Consider the following 26,113-nt stretch of genomic DNA (forward strand, 5'->3'; position numbering starts at 1 on the left):
AAGTCTATCATGCAATCAGTTGAAAGTCCTCTGACCCAACCACCACACAAACACACACATTCAGCATCCAGTTCACTTAATCCCTTCTTCTTTCACAGACTGCTGGCCTGAAACCTAAACAAAGCAGCTTTCCCCATCAGATATAAACACTTGAGGATAAAACGAGATAACAATCACGTGAACAGTTGAGGTTTTCATTCTCTGAATGCTTCAACAGTATCCAAAAACACAGTAACACACGTTGCAGAAGTGCTGAATCTCTCTGCCCAAGAAAGATGTTGAATATTTACCAGTTTCATGGTGATGTTGTTCTGTTCCCAACGCCAAAGCATCATACTCATCTTTCTCAGGAGTGACCAACAAAAGCACCTGCCAACACAGGACCAACCGCTGGACCGAAAGAGTTTATAAATCCACCTGCCCTCTGACAAGTCCAATTCATGACCCATGTGATCCATTCAAAAGAAACATGCTACATTCTTCTGAGCTTCCAGTAAGTTTTACTGCTCAGGGTACTTTTGTTGGGTGCACTGCATTGCACTGAACTGAAGAGAAATGATTTGCCAAAGCTGAGCCCTCAGCCAAATCAAACATACTCCTGAAAGAAGCTCTGAGGCAGTGGAGCCTGTAGGAGTGAAAGTCAGGACAAGGAAGTGTCCTCCCCATCACCCCTACCCCCACTCCACTCCCCTCCCCCGCCAAGCGTAACGCACCACTCAGATTGGGTATCCTTACATCAATGGGCTACATCGTCATCCGGAGAAAAAGGACTGCATTTAACCCTGTCCCGCTCTGCTTGATCAATATCTCAGCATGGTTTAAAAAATAATAATAATTTAAAATGCAAAAAAGTGCAAAGGCTTTTCAAAAACACGGTACATGATGTTGATGGTGATCATCTCTCTCATGTTAGCCTCAATGCCCGTTATTTCAGCTACAGCACTATATCTGCACTATATCTTTTTAACCCAGAAACACATTTCAATGCAAAATAGGAAGTTCGTATTAGCCCTCTGTTTATTTTCAGCCAGTTTGATTTCTTTTTTTTTTTTAAAACTGTACCTGTCCACATACATTTGGTATGCAAATAAAAGTGCAAATAAAAGGTCATCATTGGGTGAGCAATTATTTATCAGTTAACCACTAAATGATTTGCTATACAGTAGGCCAGTTTCATTTGTTTTCAGCTATTATGCTAGCTGTGGGTTCTAGCCTCTTCAGACTAGCAGCAAAGAAATACACAAAAGCAAAATCTCACTTTAAAAGACCAAACCATAAAACTCCGACTTCCCTGGCCAATGGATTGTTCTGGGTACCCCACAGATGGACATTTAAAATCAGAAGGGGTCAAAGCCTGCTGGAGAACTTCAGAGTCAGGGGGGGGCAATTGGGTTTTATTACGGATATACTCCTGGGCAGGGGGGGGGGGGGGGGGGGGGCATGCTTTGTATTGAGTGTTAAAGATCCAAACGATAGCAATTCAGCAGTTCCCTTTGCGGGAGTTGTTCCTCACAGGTGGACATGCATTACGTACTGATGAAACAAAGGTCCGGGAGTCAATGAAAGTTTATAACTATAGTGCTATAAATCTATATACAGTACCTGCTCAGAATAAGTAGTATAAACATTTGTATTAGCTCCATCCACATTGACATACTTTTGAGAAATGTAACTAAAATTGGTATCAAACCTATAAATACCTGTGTGATCATACAGGTGATACAATGGACCTGAAGCATATGTAAAAAGCAGTGAGGAAAGAAAAAAAAAAAAAAAAACTGCACTCTAATGAAAACTCAATTTGTGCCCTGTGTAGCTGGGTAAACTGCAGAAAATAAAAGGAAACAGATGTTCCAGCTTAATGAATAACTTTCCTTCCAGAAGCAGGATGCACTGGAACAGCATCCCGCGCGCTAGTCAATGTAATAGCAACGTCTTCCCTAATACACTGCCACGAGACTCATTAAAAAATCAAATTAAAGTATTAACTATAGACTTCTCCAGTCTGCTGGAGAGGTTTCAAACCCTTTTCTAGTACTCTATATTAAAAGATATTAAAAGATATTAAAACGCTGTTTCAAAATGATCCGATACGATAAAGAATACATGTTGCCAGCTTTCTACATGATCTTAATGCAAATGAGCCCACTCTAAAGTATTATATTAATTACACAAGGCTCCCAACCTTTGATACTGTACCTGGCAACACATGACTTGTTCAATTTAAATACCACTGCAAGAAGCACTCTGAATTAACAGATATGTAAAAAAAAAAAATAATAAATAAAAAAAATTCTCTCAATTAATTCCAAAGGCAAGCTTATAAAACCAAGGAATCAAAACTTCCCTGAAGCCAAAGCCTTCTTGCCTTTGTTCAAAGAGACCACAATGTGCACTTGAAAACACAGGGCTGAAAAGCAGTACAGCTTCTCCCCTAAAGGTCAATGAAGTGGGTTCTGGCACAGTAACAAAGGAAGACGTACAGTACTGTACAACCCCAGCTGTGTGTGACTGATTATTTAACACCTTACCATTCACCATCTCTCAGCAGGCTCTGAACAAAGGAGATATTATTTTCACTAAAGCACACTGCAGGTACTACTACTGTACCTTATGTAGGGTTACCATTGGACTCCATGTATACTAGGACAGTTCAGGCTTTTCAACTCTGAGGGCAATGCATTCTGTTTTACCAGTCTCTGGTACCTTTCACAGCAGGACGACACTTGCCAGAACGCCTTGGGGTTGAAAAGCCTGAACCGTTCCAGACTGTCCCAGTGTACACGGTCCCATGTACATATTAAGACCTAATGCTTCTGAGAAAACAACATCAAGATTAGATTTTCTTCTAACATTAGTAGCATTGGTGTTACAATTGATCACTAGGAGGCACAGCACAGTAAATGTGACTGCTGGACCTGTGAAAAAGGCTGCAAGAGGAGCTCAGATCAATGAAGCTGGAAGGTCAGAACACAAACCATGCCAATAAAACGGAGAGGTTTTCAGCACCCAAGTTGGAGCTTCAAAAATCCAGAGTGTTCGCTTACAGTACTGTTCTTTTATCCAATTACCCCGAAGGCAAACACCTCCTTTCCAAGTGTCCTGGGAGACAGCAGGAGATACAGTGAAGATCACACACATTCCCCTGCACACACACAACAACAAGGTAAGGGTTATTCGTTACTTTTCCCTTTCAGGACTGGTAACCAATACATGCATTATACATACTGTACATTAAAAAAATTAAAAAAATAAATACCTGCAACTGAATCCATTCTGTCCTGCTAAGACCTGAATTTATAACAAAATGTGCATTGACCAGTGTCCATCTGTACTGTTCAGATGGTAGCAGCATGTGTAAAATGACACGTGCCAGAGGCCCATTGGTAGAGGATTTCTTATTTTACAGCATCGGATAAGTGTGGTTCTGCTGTACATGCATATACATAAAACACATGTGAAATTGTTTATCTTTTTGTTTAAAGAATTAAAAAAAAAAAATAGTACTGTATACTGATTTAGCCATTTTAAACGATTTTCAAAAAGCTTGAGCACGTATCACACAAACACATAACATGATTATCCTAGGGTGGAGAACTATGTCACATTTTCCCCACTAGAGGGCACCAAAATATGCCTTCTGCTAAACAGATGCGTGGCTGCAGCATGTAGATCAGTAGGACAACATTACTCAAAGCTAGATTATAAGTAAGAATCTTGCAAATGCCAAAATTTACTTTTTTGGCACCACATTTTTATACTATAATTTATAACATAAAAAATGCCCATCTGTACCGCATAGTTTTTCCTACAAATTTCACACTGGGTTTACATGTACTATATGCACCTGGCCTCAAAGGACACAGTAACCACACAGGAAGTTAAGTGTGTGAAGGGTAAGAACAACTCAATAAACTGCTGTATAACAATCCAGCCTGAAACACCACTGCAAGTTTAACAGAATGATACAATTAGAATCCCCACCCCTGCGTGGCCAACACTAGCACATAGAGTCGCCTCATGTGGGCTGCCTTCTGCAGCTAGATTTCAACAGCCTGGGCATGGAGCATACAAGATGTTGGAAGGTCTCCTGTGGTATGAAGGATCATCTACCTGCCAAAGCTACTAACAGTGTGAAGAACACTAGTGAGGGGGGAGGGGGGTGCAGACTGATCTCGATTGACAACCAGACAAAGTTAACGTGACAGCAGACCATCATGCATTGCAAGCAGCACAGAATGCCAGATTCAGCAATGCCAAGAGGGTACAGTGCAAACTGCCACTAACACACTGCAATGACACAACCTTCCAACAGATGGCACCAATCACTAGAAAAAAGAGACTAAAAACAGCTCTCGGTGCTGTGCTTTCGAATCTCTATTAGTTTTCTTTAAATAATTACCATCTAAATAATTACTCATATAAATGGGACCCTTAATTGTATAGAATATTGGATATATTCTATCCAATATTCTATAACGCAGAAGTAATTACAGTACACACTGTGAAGTTCAGAAATGTCACAAATGTCACACAAATGATATTTCAAATTAAAATCAGTCTGTACATCTTAGATCTTTATAAACTGATTGTTAGATTTTCATTGGGTTTTATTACGGTTAGTTTCATTTTTTGCACCATGTTATTAAAAGCAAGCCTAGCTGACATCAGTGTAAGAAATATAGTTTGAGCAGCAATATACATTCAGTATACTGTCATACTGTGTACATTATTATAATTTAGAATACACATTCTTGTACAGTCATTTGTAGTTTCCCCTAGAGTGTACTGTATTTCTGATGCATTGACGCATGAGTATGAAAAACCATGTTGCCATATACTGTATGCCTTTATTGTAGATTCAAGGATGAGCACAGCTTTTGAAGCTTACTGTTAAATCCTACAATTTTCTTTTTTTTTTTGTCATCCTGATGCCAAACACAGCAGGGTTTTGGGTTGACATTATAGAAAGCTAGGAAGTGTAACTGGTGGTTACTTGTTTCATAAACTTGTAGGACGTCATGGCAGCCCAATAGATCGTATCTCTGCCTTGGCAGATGGCATCAAAGAGAAAAGGCAGATGGTTACCCCCACAATCTTTGAAATAACTATTGCTATTAATTTGCTTTCAACGTAAAACCACTTTCCACCGGATTTAAAACTCAGAAAAACACTGGAAACTGTAAAATGTACTCTCGCAAAAATGTTAAAAAGATCCAATGTTTTTCTACCACAGTTTTTATAGGCCACTAAACAAAAGTTCTTTATACATGGCATTTGCAACTATTATTAAGGGTATAGCTTCGGCTGTTGTTCTCCTACAAGCTAAGATGGTGCAATCCCAGCATGTTTTACCCAAGGCATACAGTATTTGAATGGATATATTGAAATCTACTACACTTCAGCCCCTATAAGATTAGAACACTTTGTCTAGTAATCCACATGAAGTAATTTCAGTAAATGCTGTAACCGCAAGATTAAAGCAAATGTGTATTTATTACTAAAAGAGTCAATTGGTTGGCTGAAGGCAAAAACACAAGTGGTAGCACATTGCTTTCAGAAGGCAGAGTTGTGGTCATGGCAAGGTCAGTACCAGCTGGTAGATCTGGACTAACCGAACTGCAGGGAAACCAAATCAAAACATGACTTTACTGAAGAGAGCTCACGCGACAAGACAGCATTGCATTGCATTGCATTGTATGCAGCTCTCTCTGTGCCGCGCACCACATTTATATTCTGCGCTGTGCCTTACTTTCCCAAAGGGAGAAATAGTAATTACCAAAACTGATTGCATGCGACCACCAATCCATTCTGACGGAGAATTGCAGGCTTGTGAACAGAATAAATGACAGGCAGGCACACAGTGAGCAACAGATTGCTTTAAGTAAGATTATTTATTTATTTCACATCTTGTCCAATTTTTATCATTTTTAATGTCAAAAAGTACATTTTCGTTGTAATAACTAATAATTACCTGCGCAGGCAGGGATCTGGAAATAGCAGGGCAACTTTCCAATCCCTTGGTTTGTTTCCAGGCAATGTTAAAATGCGTGCAATTGTAATAGCAGTGAATTAAACAATTAAAAAGCATCTTTTAAAATCAGTTAATTGAACTGCGTCATAAATATCTTATTAAAAATACACCGACACATATCCAAAAGAATTAGGTTCAATTAAATGTCATTGTTCTATTTAAAAACCACAGTACCTTCATATACAGTAACTGATTGCAAAGAAATATTAGCATTGTTATTGAAACACATTTTACTAATTACTCACTACACACTATGTAATGGCATTTAAATGGTAAGATGTTCTGGAACTGCCTCATGGAATGCCCCATTTCTTAAATCTGCAGCTTGCATTTAACCATGTATTAAGCACTGGCTAAGGTGCTAGCTAGTACTGTACGTGGTGCCCAATTCCCACAAGAAACCTTTGTGTACCAATGTACTGCAGTACCACAAAACATTTAATTAATAATGTAAAATAAACACTTTACAATAGTAATCCAGTACCATACTGACAAGTAAAAAAGATTCTAAAAGAAAATACAGGGTACTGTAATTAATAATTTAAAAAGCACACAGTAAAACGCATCAAACACTGACATGGTACAGTATCTACATCACTATTCTCAACACACAACTGTAATCTATTTGGGAGTACTGTACACTATTGACACTGTTAAAATGTCAAGTTTTTACATTTGTACACTCTGCACTGGTACACTCACCCTGTATCGCTGAACAGAACACAGTGTGCTTTGAGAAGGTCAGTTTTACTGCATCGTTTTCTTGTAATATGCTATTGTACCTCCTTGGAAGCTGGCACAATGTCCAGGACTGCAGCTTAAAAAGTACACAGTAGTACTGTGGGCTATGAGAATATGAAATGCCAAGCTAAGGATCACTCTGGGGCCAGCTGCCTCTCACTTTAACAGAACAAAAGCAAGTGAAAGCTGTTTGATATTTCCATCGTTCAGAAACTCAATGAACAGGTTCAGAAGAAATGCAAGTCTTCAGGGAGGTGCTGTGAAGTCTTAACGACCCAGTCATATTTATATAGGACTGTCTCTATGCGAGTGTAAAAACATACATAAATAAAACGAAAAGAAACAAAAATCCCACTGCCACACAATCACTGGGAAATAAATCAAATGTATAGTTTGGCAGACTATAGCTTTATAGGAGTAGATCTCTAGACATTTTACAGTGCCAAAAGATTAAACCCAGCCTTTTATTTTGTATCTTCATGTGTTAAAATAGTGGGAACCTCTGATCAGTACTACAGTAGTTTAAATAGATTTGAATTTTCTTTTCATGCGGGGGTGAGTAAAACATGAATAATAAATGACACCAGGTGCTGTTAATATCATTATCCAATGCATCACTATGTGCTTTCAATTTAATCACGTTTCCAAGTACAGGAATAGTTTTGTACATGTCAGAACTACAAACCTGTACTGTGCTGTGTAAGCTAAAATACTAGTACAACTTTATACTACTGGACTCAAATATCTAAAAACAAGTGCCCAACAAAAAAATCTAACCTAAAAAAAGACCCATAATGTACCTTTATCAGAAAATGACCTACACAAGAAGTATGATACAAGAGGGAAAGGGTTAAACTCCTGCATTATAAATAACACTCACACAAGAGCATTGCCTTAAATGAATTAAACCTCTAATGCAAGACACATACGTGCTGTGCTGTGCTGTACAGCACACAGGTGAATTCATGCTAGACAGAAACAGAAATAGTAAAGCTGAATCTAACCTGGGTGTCAAATCCATTCTCTAAACCGGTACTCTTTCTGTGTGGGGCCCCTTCTTCCTCGTGCCCATGGGGAGACTTGAAAGGGATCTGGCTGGAGTAGGTGGGCTTGGACACCTCCAGCTTGCTCCTGAGTTTCAGGTAACAGGGCTGGGGGATGGTCCTGGCTGGGATATGCTGGATAGGAGCTGTGCTGTGCACAGGCTTGGGCAATCCAGACTTCATCTTCGAAGCCACCAGAATGGCCGGCATCTTCCTTTCCCGCTTTCGCCACACGTTTCAGGCAGGAGGAGAGGCAAGAGCAGTGAAAGACGTAGAAAATGAAAAAGGAAAAAAAAAAAAAAAAATATATATATATATATGCTAAAAAAAAAAAAAAAAATCTAAAATATCTATATATAAAATTAATACAAAACAAGATTAGCTCAAAACAGAACAAAGCGTTTCGGGGATAGAACAAAAATGAATCCTTGGTACCTCGACAGCCTGTGTTTTAACAGGTTTTGGTCTTTTCTGGTTTAATTTCAGACCTTGCGTTCCGGATTGGTGACTTCATTATCTTGTCACTGCCAGTAGTGAGTCCTTCACAAAAAAATGAGGGCTGTGGAAACCTGCTGCTACCGTACATTAGCTGTTCAGGAGTCAGTGTGGGATCTCCAGCTTAAGATACCTTTTCCTTGAGCTTTAAGCAAGTAGCAGATGTAGCTTATTAAGTTAATGACTGATGCCCTTGGATAGAAGCCTTAAGGAGACAAACGCCTTAGTGGAACCATCCTCCTTGTAGACACAGCAGCTACTGTAGCTTCTCGCTCACAGGAACAGCAAAGCGCGGAAAACTGCCATCGTCTCTCAGATCACAGATGGTGAAATAAACTCCTGGCTGGAAATAGACCTCTTCCTGCACGTGTTCAACAGAGAAGTGTAACAGATTTCTTTTCACCACCATGGACAGGCAGAACACTAGATTGCTGACTTCTTTACATTTTTATACAACACAGATAAACCTTAACAGGTCCTGGCTGAGTAGCTGCTTTTTAATTGGCAGGTTCTCATAGACTGAAGGAGGCTACTGAGATTAGATGAAGTAGAAGCAGGGTGCTATCTGACAGTAGCACAGTGCTGGGATTTGATTGGCCAAACTCTCTGTGAAAAAAAAAAAAAAAAAGCTCTGCTAGAGGAGTGGCTTCTGCAGGCGGATACAAAAATTTGCTGTCAATGTGCTGGAATACATTACTAGATTTATTCCTTCTCTACTAATTATATTATACATACGAGTACACAGTTATTCAGATGTATCGTATGAGGAGCAACATATTATACTTGTGTGGTTTATTGTACAATATACAGGACATCAGGGAAATGCAGTCTATTAGATGAGATCTGATTGTCATAACAGCTGTCCTAAACCCTTCCACCCCTACCCCCCCCCCCCCCCACTCCCGAATCCCCAGCAAACCTCATTACCAGGTCCTTTTTCCTAATACTTTCTTTTAATGCAAATGGAAAGCCTGTTTCAATAGGAAAACATAATTTTTGAAATTTGTCATTCAAAAATGCTTTTCAGTATTTCCACAGATCCTCTCCATAAGCAGTGTCTGTGTTATTTCTGTGTGAGCAGAGCCCGGAGGTTATTAATGTAACAGGTTAGGAAGCACAGAGATGTTTTTCCATGCTGGCTTCACACAAACCACAATCAAATCTCCTTCCAGGCTCCATTACTTAAGATTACTGTAAACTGGAGTACTGTAGGTGGTTAAGCCAGCAAAGTTTAAAATTCCAGCACTACAGTACTGTTCACAGACTACAATGCGTCTCCATGGACTATACCGTATATGAACTGGCTTTTGGTTTGGAGTGTACAATACCTATGAGAATTTGATGGTACGTCTTCATGATTGTAATAAGGATGAACCATGTAGATAGATTGGAGTGAAGCCATCTCTCTTCATACCACCCTCACTGATATCAGGAGTCCAAAAGTGGTCAGGGCGTAACCATGTTTTATAAGATTACAGGAAAAAAAAAAAAAACTCAATTTGATTTAAGGCATAACAAGGAGGGAAAACTCCTTGAACCTTGACACAGCCGTTCTAACGATGTTTTCCATCCATAAAAAGGCGCCAAGGTCATCTCTACAGGGGCACATTGCGGTAGACACAGTACTGTAGGCACGTGCTCAGTGCAGTCTTTCATCGTGCTTCATTCTTTCACTTTTCTTATTTAGTTATAAACAACATATTACTGATGCCAATGGTGAAGGGAAGAAGACTGCACCGAGGGTTACTCCTTATGCAAAAGAGATTTTCTAAAACCCTATTCAAAATAGTTTGGGGTTTTTTGAATGTTATTTCACAATTGAGTCACTTTCTGTTGAACATTTGAAAAAACATATTATAGACACAGTAACAAGACCGCAACTCTATAAAAAGTGATGGGAACTGTTAGTCAAATAAAAATAAAAGCATTCAACTTCAGTGCAATCTCCGCAACAGCATGCCACACTCTTTACAATACACCCTCACATGTGTCTATATGTCTCAAACATGTCAACCCCTAAGTGTTCACACCAGTGAGACCCCTGCTGAAAAATGTTGGGATTGGGTGACTGATCAAGATTTTTGCACATGGCTGACAGCTATGACACTGATCTAGACTCAAGGGCTATGCACACCGGGAGAGAAGCAAACGACACGAATACAGCACGACTACAAAAAAAAAAAACTGTAGCTAGTCATGAAAAGAAAATACTGTCTGCTTTTGTTCCTTTTGTGGAGACAAAATAAAATAAATAAAACTAAGAAATACACCTACACATATTTCTTTGTAAAATACTGAGAAAATTAGTTTAATATAATAAGCTATACTTTAATTGATTTTCAGTTTTAATAAAGTCTTCTCAGTTAGTGTGGGAATGTGATTATTACTATTGGTCAACATTATTAAATACGAAACCAGTGTGTGGCACTCCCCGTCACTTTGACTAAAATTAAGGTGAAATAAAAGAGAGACAGCCATACTTTTTTTTTTAAATTTAGTCATTGCCAATTAGTTTTTATTATTTTCTCCCCAATTTGAAATGCCCAATTATTTTATTATGCTCAGCTCACCGCTACCACCCCTGCGCTGACTCGGGAGGGGCGAAGATGAACACACGCTGTACTCCGAAGCGTGTGCCGTCAGCCGCCCGCTTCTTTACACACTGCGAACTCACCGTGCAGCCGCCTCAGAGCTACAGCGTCGGAGGACAACGCAGCTCTGGGCAGCTTGCAGGCAAGCCCGCAGGCGCCCAGCCAGACTACAGGGGTCGCTGGTGCGCGGTGAGCCGAGGACACCCTGGCTGACTTAACCCTCTCTCCCCCCGGGCAACGCTCGGCCAATTGAGCGCCGCCCCCTGGAAGCTCCCGTCCACGGTCGGCTGTGGAATAGCCTGGACTCGAACTCGCGACGTCCAGGATATAGAGCGCATCCTGCACTCTAGCGAGTGCTTTTACTGGATGCGCCACTCGGGAGCCCCACGTATTTCTTTTTATTGTCTTTATAACCACTGACACTGGCATCATAAAGAACATTATATTTTCCAACTTTAATAATTAAATTCTCATTGATGTCCATTTCTCTTTTATTTCTGCGTGAACGAGACAGTGACAGTCTGACAGCCTCTCCTTCGACTGTCCGAGTAATGACGTGTTGTGTACAGAAACAGAAGGCTCGCGCAGACAGACTGTCAGTTTGAGACAACAAGGCAATTCTATCTTTGGAGTAAGGGGGGAGTTTGCGTAGCAGCTACAGGAATATAGAATGGTAATGCACACCTCTTCATGGTGACCCCATTCCCTGTTAAGGAGGTACAAATGCACAGTAAGAATTGTAATCTCCTATACAATAAATCAAATAAAATTATAATAATAATGAATGTACTTTTTTTGACTTCAGGGTTGAAATAGCCCACAGTAGCACAGCATTGTTGGTTAGATTTAGGTTGCATCAGCTTTGTGGTTTACACAGATAAAAAGCTGCAATTTTAAAAATCCCTGTAAATCCATACTTGCAGTCAGTTTGCCATTTAAAATGGGAAATACTTGAAAGCAAGTTGTTTTCCCCCCAAGATCTGGATTGTGCCATTGAGTTTGACATTAGCTAACAATATCACTGTTGACAAGATAACCCCACCAAAAAGTCAAGTTTCCTTATATTAGTAGGAATTTGTATCCTTATTACACAAGGGGTTCTTAATAGGAAAATCTCCAGTGGTATCTTTCAACAAAGACTTCTACTGCTACTGTACTGGATTGTACAGTCTAGTATAATGGCTGAAAATCAGAAATTGAGACTACAAATGAAAATTCCTATCAAATCAAAGCATTTGCAGTTGATTGTGAAAAACACAGACCTGTAGACTTTCATTATATTGCATTAAGAAAAAGACTGTAAAAAGTGCATCTTACAAAAAACAGCATGGAAGAAGCTGAGTTTCCCCTTTTGGAATCATCACGTATACGGCAATTCCCCTATAGGCACACACTTGATGTAGAAGAATACATTCAAAAAGTGTTCTCGTTTCTCCAGAGGCACCTTGTTCTGTTTGGGTTTAAATCATGTGCACAGTTTGCCCACCAGGCAAAAAAATATATAAATAAATAAATAAATAAACATTAAAAAAATAAATAATATATGGGAAAACGGGTTTCCATGACAACAGATTTGTTCATTTGTTTACCAGAATGCTGGTTCTATAAAAACCAACAATTCAGCACGGAGAATCTGCCATGGATGGGATTTATTGATTGCAATTGTAGATGGTTTTATGTACTGTGATGGGCGCTCAGGGCCCGAGTGAATGATAAATTTAGCCGGAGGCCTCGTCCGTGGGTGCGCAAAGGCTACCTGCATAAGGCCGGCTGGAAAAACATTAACGGTTTCGCAGCTAGGAAGCCATATTGGTCTCACTGGTGATGCTGCAATGAGAATGTTACTCCCTTCTACTGTACTGTAGCTTGAATTACATTTGAATCATTTTACCACAGGGTGCTGTACTTGTACTTCATAATGCATAGCTATGTTTAGATGCACATTTCAATTATACTGTAGGAATAGCTAAAAGGACAATAAAATTTAGTTTTATGACACAGCACCCTGTTGTGATAATGAGCAGTTCTGCAATAAATCATTGAAAACTCCAACCGAGTGGCAACGTGTTATAGTCTGTGTGGATGAGTCGCTTGCCCCTTTTACACTGTTCCACAGGACTGGAGTTTACGAAAAACAGGAAACAAAGACACCCAGATTCCAATTTGTTTCTTGTTTTCGTTTTATTAGAAAAACAATACCAAATAAAAAGCACCACAAAAAAGAGCACATTTTATCAAAAAGATTAACCATTTCCATCTAATTTCTCAAAGTTCTTGTATACAAATACTGTAATCGTTTTATCTGGGTCTGGTTATGGATTTTGCAACTGAAAGCTGAAACCAGTGCTGTGCTTCAGTATTCAACTCATTAAGGAGACTATTTGCAACAAAAAATAATTTGGCATTTTATACCTGTTGTTCAAACCAAGATTAGGACTAGATTATCAGACAGAATGCGCTATTAAAAATGACATGTCAACTGTATTTCATAAGGATGCAATGTGCATGTAGTGTACAGCTGGCCTCTAAATTGCATCTAGTTCAATATAGGAACCTACCCTCTAAATTGGTCACTGACATGAGTGTGTCCCTCTGCAGTGCAAGCGCAGATTAGATCTGTTCTACACGTTGGGAGGAAAATATTTACAGGTGCAATGCCACTGAAGGGCTCCCCAAGGGGGATCGCAAGAGCAGATTCAAATCGATCTGTACCACGTACTCAGCAAGGGCAGTGGTGCTAGGAAAAATATAAGCCGACAGGGAGTACATTTTAGATTACAATTACAGACCCAGTATTTTATAACCCGCTGTGTACATACAGAATTGGAGAAAGCTAAATCACAAAAAGGCCTATAAAAACACCACAAAAACAGTGGACTTAACTGTACAGTGGAGAGCCTTAAAAGCAATCAAATGCTGCAAAATTCATGATGCTGGAAAACATTCAGGGAGGCACCAAAACAGCATAAATACTTTAATGTCTGTTACTTTAAAATGCGGTATTAAAATGACATTGATAGATCAGAAGATTGTATTAGACCCTCCTAACTCCACTGAAAGGAACTCTTACCCCTCAAACCTGTGTGTAACTGTATGTTTATTTGCAGTGGAGGTTTATTTTTGAAACAGAAGTTTCAAAAGTAATAGCTAATGGCAGAAAGCCATTCAAATGTAAGCACAGTCAACTCCTCTCTGACGCATTCATTGGAATAATTACAAGTTTGTTAAAAGAGCTGTACTCTGTTTCTTTTGTTTTCCTGCTCCCTTGCTATACCAGCACACACTCTTGGAAACGACATTGTCAATGAATCACACCCTGTTAAAAAAAAAAAAACCACACTGCAGTAAAACATGGTCGAAGGTGGTACGGTAAATATCGTAGCAAAACTCCTGCAGCAGACAGGCAGCCTGACTGACAGCTTAAACTGAAAGGGCTGGAATGAGCATTGGTCCTCATTTTCTCTCCTCTTTGGCAAGCATGACACCCGGAACATTCTCCGAAAACCTTGTGCCATGTCTATTCAACGACACATGAAATAATATTATTTTAAGGAAAATGACTCAACCAAGACTGACTCATAGCAAGGCAACGCAACTCAGAAGGAAATACACACCCTAACTCATGCCATCCAAAGGGCAAATTTTTTTAAATAAAAAAATAAAAACTACATAAACTTTTACCTTCATTAAACCACTCAATAGAATTTGTAGTTAAATGTCAGTACAGCGGAGAATGTAGTTAATGTAACCACACTGACAGACATACAGTACAGAAGGTTGACTGTTGATTGTAAAGTGGGCACTCAATAAAAGATAACGATGCGTGTGCTGCATTCTTCATTTGTTCCCAGGACTACTGACTGTTACTCAGAAACTCATTTCTGATGTACAGTACTGTACTGTCCTGTCCTCCAACTCCAGCCCAAGACAGTTCCATAAGACAGCCTACAGTTGCTCTTAAATGTTTTACCTGTATTGGGCTAAGAAGGCACCAGTGCTTTATTTTATAAACATTTTCCTGGATATCAATACTTAAGACAACCTGTGTATACATTATACATAATTACTCATTTCACAGGCATGCACTGTTAGTTTTCCCCAGAGAAAGACAACTGTTGTGATTATGAGAAAGTTTGTATAACTTACTACGATATAAAAATATATTCTACAGCACGGGTGGAAAAGATCCATTCACTCACTGAAGGTTTTGGAAACAGAATCAAAATACCAAGATGACCTAGACTGATCCTTGAAGCAAATCTGCAATAATACCTTCTCTAACAGTTCAACAAAACTGTATTTTATTTTGTTTTATTAACACAGAACACTTGATTTAAGTGGTCACCACTGTATGGGAGTCATTCCGATATATCCGTTTCCATTAGAATATGCGTTAGAAATATATTGTATTGCTAAAATAAAAATACAATAAGCATTAGAACAAATTGCTGGCTGTTCATCTTGTATGTTAAATCTATACCCGATCTTTCAAACTGTGCAGCAGCGCACAGTAGAGAAGCACACTCCGTGTTCACCAGGTTTTTTAGGTTTTGTTAATGCCATCGCTGAGGCATCACTATGGGATCTCAAGGTCAGCTCAGCTTCCATGACCTTCCTCTCAGAGGTGCTAATTATGAGCTGCAAACAGATGGCACTCAAGTGGGGACAGGGCTGGTCTGCAAACACAACAGGAGAAGTAATTCACAGTCTATGAATAGTCATAGTGATTCTGCACTTATGAAAGCGTCCCGGGGGTTCTACTTGACTTGTTTCTTAAAGCTTAAGATTTTATAATCGGGTGTTTAGAGAAAAGGTATCCCTCTGGATAAAGCCAAATGAAACAAAGTAAAACACAACCTGCTTAAATGATTACTCCAGACACTCAATAAGCCTCTGCAGTGTTTTTTTTTAAGGTTTTTTTGTGTGTATCAGGATACGCATCATATCATGACATTAGTGTGTCGTTACCCCCCTATACTCTAGGTAACGATACACTCAATTTATAATACAATATGATATTCAGAACTCATGTGTGTTATTATCTACACTTACAGTAACAGGATGCATATTGCCAGTTTGCTTTTTCTGTATATTCTGCTCAGAACATTTTACTGTGATCCAAATAATGTAAAATATTTGCATAATTGTATAAAATCGCAGGAATGCATTAATTGGAAAATCTATTGAGATATATAGAATGAATGCAATATCTTGTTTCTTAATGTTCTGTTTCCAGGTATTTCACAGTAGACCACAACATAAAAGCACTTTATTCCTCTAGATTACAGCAGCACAGTTTCCAACTGTATAAAATACTCACTGGAGCCTATTTTTATTTTATACAGCCTCGCAAGGTTAAAAGGTTTTGTGCATTTTGTCTGTTAAGCTTTCAATTTTCCTTTTTCTTCAAGTAAAACATTTTGCCATCAGCACAGAAAACACAGACACGCTCGTTTCCTATTCCCAGTGAACATTGCTCTAATCCTGGCAGGGACTTGTTTGTGATTAAATTAAGTACACATACAGGCTCAGGCTGTGGGAGAGAATTGCCACCCAAGGAAAAATCACAAAGTCCACAGTAAGCATTCTGCTCTCTTCTACTTCAAATACACAGGATTCCTACGAAAAGGGATAAACTAATGGTGACAGTCAACTGAGCTCAAGCCCTACTCAGCTGTAGGAGCTTTCAAGATGAATTTATCTTCAAAATGTTGGAGCTCATATCCTAAAGACCTATATGGCTGTTCGTGACCCCATCATCTTTTCAAGGGAAGCTCCAGATGTTCACCTGGAACGTCTCCAAGTTACAAAGTTGCAATTTAATTTGTGGCTTAAAACCATTTTTGCACATGCCGTTGCTATTTGCTATCCAGACAAATACACTTATAAAAGTGCAACCCTAAGGCCAGCCTACCAGGCTACATGCAACCTTGCTGCTCTAAAAAATTCATAATTTACAGTAAAGTAACACTGTTGATCCTACTTTCAAATCTCACAAAAGGAAACATTAACAGGTCGCCAGTAAAGCAATGCAGAGTCACTCAAGCGTTGCTCTAAACAAATTAAATGCTTTTTCAAAAAGCTACTAATGATACAGCACCCTTCAGGTTTCTCCAGCAGAAGAAATCTAAGAATTAGTTTCAGCAGACTGGAAGAGGAAATGACAATGACCCCGTGCGCATGCAGACCTGCCCAGATACCGTTATCACAAGCCCAGCTTCCTCCGCAGAAGAGGCCTTGGCTGTCCTCTCAAGTAGAACGAACCTGTTGGCACAAGCCTGTGGAAATCTTCCTTCTGCTTTTGCATGAGCCTCCAACTATCGACAACGGCACTTCTGATATGGTAAGTGCAAATTAACATTGCATTTAACTTGAACAAAAATTATTGTATTTCTTGCTCTTATTGTATTACTTGTACTGTAACACTTGAAATGTATTTGCTTACGATTGTAAGTCGCCCTGGATAAGGGCGTCTGCTAAGAAATAATAAATAATAATAATAATAATAATAATAATAATAATAATTTTTAAACACACATACTGTATTTAAAAGACGAGAGACAAGAAAAAAGAAACGTACACATGAATTAATAATATGTCATGCCTGAGCTGCATTTTGATGCCCCAATAAAACCAGAAACAAAAGGCAATCGTCTTTAGTCAATCAAAATCTAATATTAATGTCTGGTATCATTTCAGATACAGGCAATGTTTTTATTTAGCAATTTAATTTTCAGTGTCAGTGAACAATACAAATAACAAAAAGCCCAAACCAGATCCTGTCAGACCGACAACACAGACTGGCTGATCCTCCACGCTTGTATACAGAGCGAGCTGGAGGCTTAATTACAGTGCAAGTCAGCATGGGTCCTTTTAGAGGGCTATTAAAAGAAAGCGACAGACACAGCAAAACTGTCTGCTTAGAATAACTGCATTGTCTGGGCACATGTGAATGACCACTATTAACCTTCATAAGATCGATGAGGATTACACACGAAAACAGTTCAGTGCAGACTGTAGAAGGGCTGGAGCCAAGTCAGGGTAGTTCTTCCTCCACAAGTAAAAAAAAAAAAACAATGGTTAACCATCAATAAATCCTAGTGTCTTCAGGGGCAAGATGCACTGTGCAACTTGACCAAAGGATAACCCATCGTTTCTGTGAGAATGAAAATACCACTTTCTTGTAAGACATGGACTGGCTTAATGGTCCTACTGGGAAGAAAAAAAACAAACATTGAAACTATTAAAATTCCGTACTATCCTAACAATCTGTTGTAGCAGCATGCCTTCTGTATTACGTGATGTTGAGATGCAGCCTGTGCGAGTCTTCTCAGCCAGGTCAACACTATTGAGAATCTGTTCTTAGATTCTTTCCCAACTGATAAAAATAGATTAAGGATATTAGATAGATAGGTTTGATTGACAATTTCATTTTGTTTGAAAAACTTATCCTGTTACCTGCACAATTTTCTGAAGCAAGTCCCCCCACTACTCTATAGTGCATATCTCTTAATTTTTCTGAAAATAGTTTTTGATAGTAAGATTAAGCAACATTTGAATAATCTGAATTTTTGACATATACGTGGTTTTTCACCTCGTTTTATCTATTATTATTATTATTATTATTATTATTATTATTTAAAAAAGGGATTGCCAATAGCCATAGCATGGATCAGGCAAGTTTGTCAAAAATCTGGTTCCAATTTCTCTCAACTCAGTTATGGAGAGCAGTGCAACGAGAGGCCAGTGTCTGGAAAGAAAATAGAAGCAGATGCGAGAATGATTGCTGACACACGACGCGTTTGGCTTAATCACAAACGCCCAGAGAGGAAACATTAAAGCTGGAACTGCATAAAGAGAGACTAATTAAAACTATGACTATCGGATCATGAACAGAAAGGACAAAGTTGATCAGAATTAAATGAAAGGGACAGCATTACCTGTAAACTGCAAATCACAGCAATTAAAACTGGACTGCAACAAAACATTAAAAGCCAACATACCCTGTATTATAAAAACACACAAAACTACATGTTAACTTTTTTCAAAGCCTACAGCTTTATTGTTGTTCTTGGGCACATCAAGAGTGCAGTTCATAAACTGAATTTCTTTATGTAAAATGTATAGCTGAAAACAAAAAAGCCACATTGCTTTTACATATCAGCAATGAAAACAGGCAAGCAATGTGAAATCAAGCTTTACCAGTTTAGTACCTACTGTATACCCATTAGAATCTATTAAAAACTTGTGAAATCTGACATCTGCAACAAAAAACAAAACAAAACGATACTATAAAAATATCTATGTTCAGGTCACTGTTACACTACAGGTCAAAACAGAGGACCCACAGACCCATGATTCATGATCCACTCGGACACACACAGCTGAGCCAGCTCAAGTATGCATTACTTCCATTAGTATTGTGTAGGCAATCTATAAATAGTCCAATTTAAAGACTCTAAGAAATAATCTAATGCAGGATTATACGAAAATATCAAACAGATTTTGTAACAGCCCAGCCCCTCTGCGACCCCTGCACAGAATAAATGCTGCTCGATCTGTTAAAACATGGCAAAAGCTGAGGGAAGCAACATGCAGAGAAACACTACAACAACTTGCACGTTATTAAAAGGCATGCGTTATATTCTAGTTTCGCTGCTGGGGGTACAGCAAATTAGCAGAGGCACAGCACAGGGGGAAGAACTTTGTCATGCTGCAGCTAGATCTTCATACAAGGAAGACAACTTAATAAGGAAAAAGACAAGATGAAAGAATGTACTTCAGGAACCGGCTTATTCAAAACAAACCACAAATAAACAAGTGGAATGGGTAACTAGCAATATACAAAAGCAGCGGCGTGGGAAGGCACGTCACGTCTGTAAATACATGTATTACAGCTTCGTATAAGACGAGAATAAAACAACCCGATTTGAAAATGCATTTCATAATGAAACATTCATATGTGTAAGTGTTTGTTAAAGCATGGTGCACTGAATTAGTAAAGCAATCCAAAAGAAACTAACAAGCAAAAAAATAAAAACTCATTCAAAAGGAAAGCTTTAAGCTTCATGGCTTTTTCAGTTCCATCCTTCCCCATGCTCTGCAGTAAATCGGTCAGGTTTGCTGTTTACTCATTCGCTGAAAATGTAATGTTGGAACAATATCAAGCCATTAAAATAAGGTTTAATCTTGTAAGATTGCAGCCATAAAATAAAAACAGAACAGGTTGAATCATCTTATTTGAACACCACTGCAGTGCTTTTTCCTTGTGTTTTCCTGGCCCCAATTGCTGTTGGACTGAGACTAAATCACCTTATTAAAAATTGGATGTGGTTGTAGTGATAATGTAATATTTATTACTGCTTGAAAAAGGCTTCAGTTTAACAGTGGATCAGTTGAGGCTGTTAACATTCATAAAATTACTTTTGAATCTATTCTAAAAAGTATTGGACAAAGAAAAAGTGACAACAAAATGAACAAGTAACCAGGACACAGCTACGCGATGCTAAACTTTCTCTGTGAAAAATTCATATGCGTAGATCTATGAAAGCATTCATGCTGGCGCCTACATGTCACTTGAAATAAAGTGTCTTTACCTAACATTTTGTTGCATTGCACAGTGTTGCACAATTGTGAATAGGACCTATTTTAAGAGGCAATATTTATCAAAACATACAGTGCTATACAGTACCAGTTGTGTAACCCATAGTGTGAACTGGCCCTTGAAAACTGTAACACTAGTTCATTTGACAAATACAGTAGAAATGGGAGATGTAAAGTAAATCTGACCATAAAAACCAGAATCACCTCCACTCTGTGCTAATGATTGTAAAGCTTTGCAATGCCAAGTTCTGATATCTTTCCTTTCTGACAGCATACTGTGCTTATAGTTCTACACTTGTTCTGGCTAGAACAAAGATAGCAAGTTGCTTATCTGCTGAGGGACTGAATACAAGATGCACTGTACTGTATGCAAGAAGACTAATTAAAATGCACGTGACTGCAGTATGCAGGATAAACATTCTACATAGCCAAGTACATGCAAGGGTCAAGCCAGGTTTGTATAATGTTCACTGTAAGGTGCAACAGCCACAAGTACGATTTCCCTGGGTTTATTTTTGTATTTTTCCCTGCCTAATGAAGTACAGGTTAGATACCAGAATAATGCTGTTTTTTTAAGCTTCATATGGGTGATATGCGTATCGTATGTATTCAAGTGCAGGGAAGACACATGTTAGAAATATAAACCTCCTTCCTGTCGTACTGCTTCACATAATGCTCTACGGCATGTGGATAGTCGACACAATACATGTGCATGTTTGCTGCGTTATCTCGATCGTCATTTTCTGCAGACAATCCTCCGTGCAAACACTCCATATCCACTCCACACTGACAGCTCGTTTTTGTCTTCTCTGCATTAATTCCCTTAAAAGGGTAGTACGTGCCAAGGATGAGGCTTGACTGACTGGTAAAAAACTGTGACAGCTAAAGACCGAGAAACCTTAAGGCACTCCAACTGTTTTAGAAGCATGCAGATTAATGAACAGGTGCTACTGTATGACAATTTGTAACATAAAATTAAAATTTGCAGTGTTGGATTTTTTTATTTAAAAAAAAAAAAAAGCACAATTCTGTATCATCAAATGTACACCATGTAAGGCCTTGTACTTGCATAAAACCAGTACTAATCACTCATAGGAGTACAGGTCGTTTCTGGACATGGATCCATCCCAATTATGTGATTAAATGCTCAGAGTGCCCAGTCAGCAGCCAATCCCTTTAACAGCTTAGTAGCAGGCTGGCAGCCCAACACTGGGTCACACATAGACAACCCTCCTGCTGTCTACACATAATCCTGCTTTTACTATGCAGACACAGCTTGCATGAAAAGCTAGGACAGAAAAGCAAGCATAATGTTATGAGAAATGTACTGTACTGAGGATCCGGTATACAATGCATCATGGACTTCTTTGTCTAAACCACATTGAAGTTAATAGAAAAATGCATTCTCCCGAAAACGAAGAAGGAAAAGGGATGGACCGATTACCCAGTGTTGTGGTCCGATGGACGAAGCTAACTGTAAAAACACTAGAAAAGGGATTTGTAACCATCATCATGCAAATGCATTTTAAGGCCATTAAAACATTCTTTATCGTAGAAAAAAAAAAAGTCTTGAAAAAGATAGAGCCAGCATGTGTTATTATTGATCATACACAATACAATATTTTTGCGTGTGGGTAGAGGGTGTGTTTAAACCAATAATGCGTCTGAATAAACCCATGTTGACAGCTCTTCACCTCTCCAAAGGCCCCTGCAGGGCATTACTCCATGTGATTGTTTTTTGGGATGATGTAATTGATTTTTGTACTGTGTGCCCCTCAACCCTTTCTCTCTTTCAACGCCTGTTAGGCTCAGACATGTGAAACATGCCATTCAAAACAAGAGAAGGAGTATACGACAGATTAAAAGACATGAAAAAAGACAGTATACATTACCTGGAATAGCACTGAAGCAAAACACTACAGTAAGTGGTAGCCAGAGAGGAACCCCAGTTTTATTTCATTGCATCTTTAAATCAGAATGCGTCTGGGAGACGGAGCTTGTTAAACAATAGGTTCCCTTGCTAAGAAGCATTAAAGCCCTGCAGTGTCCTTTGAAAGCCAACACCATGTCACATCAAATCAGGACTATACCCATTCTGCTACATGCCTTCCTCTCTTCAAGACAGGAGCAATACTCGGACCCTGCAGCTGGAGGAAATGAGACCCGAAGCGTGCTTCAGCAGCAAGGAAAATCAAACCGAGAGGAAGCTGAAAAACTAAACCATCAATTAATGTGTCTTTCAGATCATGCAGAAATAATGTCATGTAAACATAAACGTTTTGGAACGAAGCAGATGCACGCATGGCCACATTTGCAAATCATTTTTTAATATGCAAATACAAACTACTGTAGTCATTACTAACCTTCCTAATAAATGAAGACGGTAATGTCCAAGTGTAGATGATGATGATAAAACATTAGTTTAATATTCCCTGCCAATGACTTATACATTAGCTTGGGGTTACCCATCAACAGAAAAGGTTACTTGTGCACAAATTCAGTCTTGTGATTGTCAGGTTGTTTTGACAATCTTCAGAGCAGTGCTAAACAGAGCATACAAACTGCTTCACATCTCCTTCAAGCACTATCGATTGTATGTGCATGCATGCTACAGCAGTATGACACAGTGGTAGATATCTACATTTACCATGAGGTATCCTCCGCTCTTACAAAACAAGTTCATTATTCATTACATTCTGGGAAAAAAAAAAGTGCATGCGTGCATATCTTCACGTTGAATTCTTTATTGAGTTCTAACTCTTGTCCTATTATAGATAAGGCTTCTTTCCTTTAATGAGAAAATTAAAGGACATCGTTCATTCTTTCCCCAGTGGAGTTCAGCAGGAGTAATTGGTTTTTCCAGTTAGTTAAAATGCAATGCTCCAGAAACAAACTGTGCATTAAAAGGGAAGAAGCAAAAATAAATTCCAGACAAAACGACAATTCAACATTCACACAATCCATATTTCACCACCCCCAGGCCCAGTTGTTAAAAGCACAACAACAAACAAAAAATGAACAAGTGTGCGATTCTGAGCCGCAGGTGGGACTGCATGTGCATGTGCTTTCACTTACAGCAGTTTCTCCCGAGAGCAGCTTGTACAGGAGAAGTTAGCAAGACCAGCTTCTGTAACTAAGGTTTGCTTATGCCTGTGTCTGGACTAGTGCCAAATGCAGTCCTCCACTGACAGATAATGGGTTTCATTCCACTGGCAACTGCAGGAACCACAAACCCTAACCCTAACCTTAAGAAGGCTGTGTGGTCCAGTGTTAAAGAAAAGGGCTTGTAACCAGGAGGTCCCCGGTTCAAATCCCACCTCAGCCACTGACTCATTGTGTGATCATCATCATCATAATCATCATCATCAAAAATAATAATAAAAATAAACACACAAACAACAACAACAACGAGAATCCATGCTATTGTCTGAAGACTGTTTTGATTGACCTTTGACCCAGTGAAAATTGATTTGTCTATTGAAGCCGGCCAAATTGCTGTCACATTAAAATTATTTTGTTGCTTCACTGGACCACTTTGGAATTGAAAACATTAAGCATTTTCTGAATTTTCTAAGCCTATCTATACTGGAATCCTGAAAATGTCATCTTATATTTTCCAGTGTTGGCTAAATATTAAAAATCATAAAATCAAGTTTCAATAAAATGTGACATACACCATTGACTGGTCATTAGGCAAGTACTGCACAATCTGGGAATAAGCAAGTCAAACAGCTGGTTGGGGTGTATTTAATAGGAAAACGATCAAATGTGTAATTGATTTAGTGATACATATGTGCTTTTTAATTGATTGATTTTCCTTTACATTTTGTGCACCATTAAAAATGATATTAAAATCAATAGGACTGCCATCCTTGGCACAAATACTGACGTTATTATTGAACAGCATACACAGGCCTGCTGCAGTACGGTTTCTCATTGTGATCAGAAAAATAAAACCTTTACATTAAGTAACTCAACAAGAATCAAGACATAATAAAATATATATGAGAGAGAAAGAGAGAGAGAGAGAGAGATGCTAAAATAAAAACTAGTTTTTGTCTCGCAATTATTTACTGCACTTACTTTAGACATGTCATTTGATCTGGCTTTTTAAAAAAGACATGTTTTAATGTAGTTTATTCATAGAGTAGATGGCTACAATACAAAGGAATATAAGCATTGATGTGCAGAGTCCCTCCCCAGTGCAGTAAAGCTTCTGCATTGATTGACACGCTGTACTGTTGGTCTGGTGCATGAAAATGAGATTCATTTATTAATTAGACAAAACATACTGTAACAAGAGCTTTTGTAAACATGGATCCAACATTAAAACAAAGAATACATTAAATAAATCATTTTAAAATATTTAGGCCAGGTTATTATTGCTTGCCATTTAATTTAGACATTAAACTGTTTTTATGCTTACCTTTTTTCAGTACAACATTTACCAACCCCCATTCTTTTCAATACAAATGTTATTTACTAAAACCACAGGATACAATTTAAAAGCAAAAGCAAAAATCATTTCTAATCCATTCCTATGCAGTCAACAGCAGAACATTGGGTATACCAGCCAGCTAATGCCTTTAATCTTTAATGGAAACTCTGCTGTATTCCAGCATGCTAACAATCACTTTGTCACTGATTAAAGTCATTGGGTTTATTATCTCACTTCTTGCCTTGGAGATGCAACACCTCAAGTGACTTTGATTTAAACCCCAGCGAGTGTGGATTTTTTAAAAAGGTCTCCTATAAAACAGGAGTGCTTCACATCAAAGAAAAGTGCCGGGAGCTTTATGTGAAAACTGCAATTGCAATTTTTATATTGAAAGAGGCTGGTAGGTTAATAGAAATGTGTTTAAAAATAAATAAATAAATAAAAATAAATACATTTAAAAAACGGAGGAGGCACAGCAAGGAAACACACAATATTGAAATCTGTCAATTACTGAGTTTACACTGTTTTTTACACAGCAACAACATGCCCTTTGCTGTCTTTCACAGGGTGTTCATGCAGAACTTCTCTGCTGAAGCTTTCAGATATTGCATGCTTTGTTAAAGTGTGTTCCCCATCGGCTGTGAATTGCTTATTTTAAGTGCCGTTTTACGTTTTAAGTTGGTGTCAGTAAAACAAAGTGTTATGGCAGTAGTTCTCGCATGACAAGCGCACTATGTGCAGCCATTTAAATATTAATAATTATTAGATACAACACTGCATTATCAATATACGGATAAAATCCAAAGTGGAAATCAATAGTTATTATAAGAGGAAGGGAACGTACCAAGAGAAAAAGAGAGATATCAGGGCCCGCTTTGCAAAATTACTACATTTACTGCCAACGTTTACTTTTCCATTTTATAGTTGTTGACACATTTCCTTTTCTAAAAATACAGCCTTGCCTTTGGGTAGGGCCTCTAAAAAAATAACATTACGGCCTGAACATTGGGTAGGGCCACACACAGTAGCTCCTGGCAGCTTGAGTGAAAACAGGTAGGTCTTGTCCAGTGTTGAAGGTTTCAATGATTTGGGCCACTGTAGCAGGTTCAAATACATTGCACATGCCTGCAAGCACAATCCACGAGGAGCCACGTGTGACTGAAGCTGT

General features: G+C 38.6%; 1 protein-coding gene across 15 annotated transcripts in view; it reads right to left on the reverse strand.

Annotated features, from left to right (window-relative positions):
* Positions 1–26,113, reverse strand: part of LOC117434877 (neuron navigator 2-like) — a 171,628-nt gene that overhangs the window by 95,721 nt on the left and 49,794 nt on the right. For 2 of the 15 annotated variants that reach the window (XM_034906774.2, XM_059003133.1), the window contains exon 1: positions 7,780–8,854. The exons of 12 other annotated variants lie outside the window; for them this stretch is intronic. In XM_034906774.2, the coding sequence (XP_034762665.2) occupies positions 7,780–8,028 (249 nt within the window). In that variant the 5' untranslated portion in view covers positions 8,029–8,854. Of the gene's footprint in view, positions 1–7,779; positions 8,857–26,113 lie in introns of those variants that run through there. One more of the 15 variants, XM_059003124.1, reaches the window with a different exon arrangement.

Source organism: Acipenser ruthenus, chromosome 28, assembly GCF_902713425.1.
Source record: "Acipenser ruthenus chromosome 28, fAciRut3.2 maternal haplotype, whole genome shotgun sequence".
Classification (NCBI taxonomy): Eukaryota; Metazoa; Chordata; class Actinopteri; order Acipenseriformes; family Acipenseridae; genus Acipenser; species Acipenser ruthenus.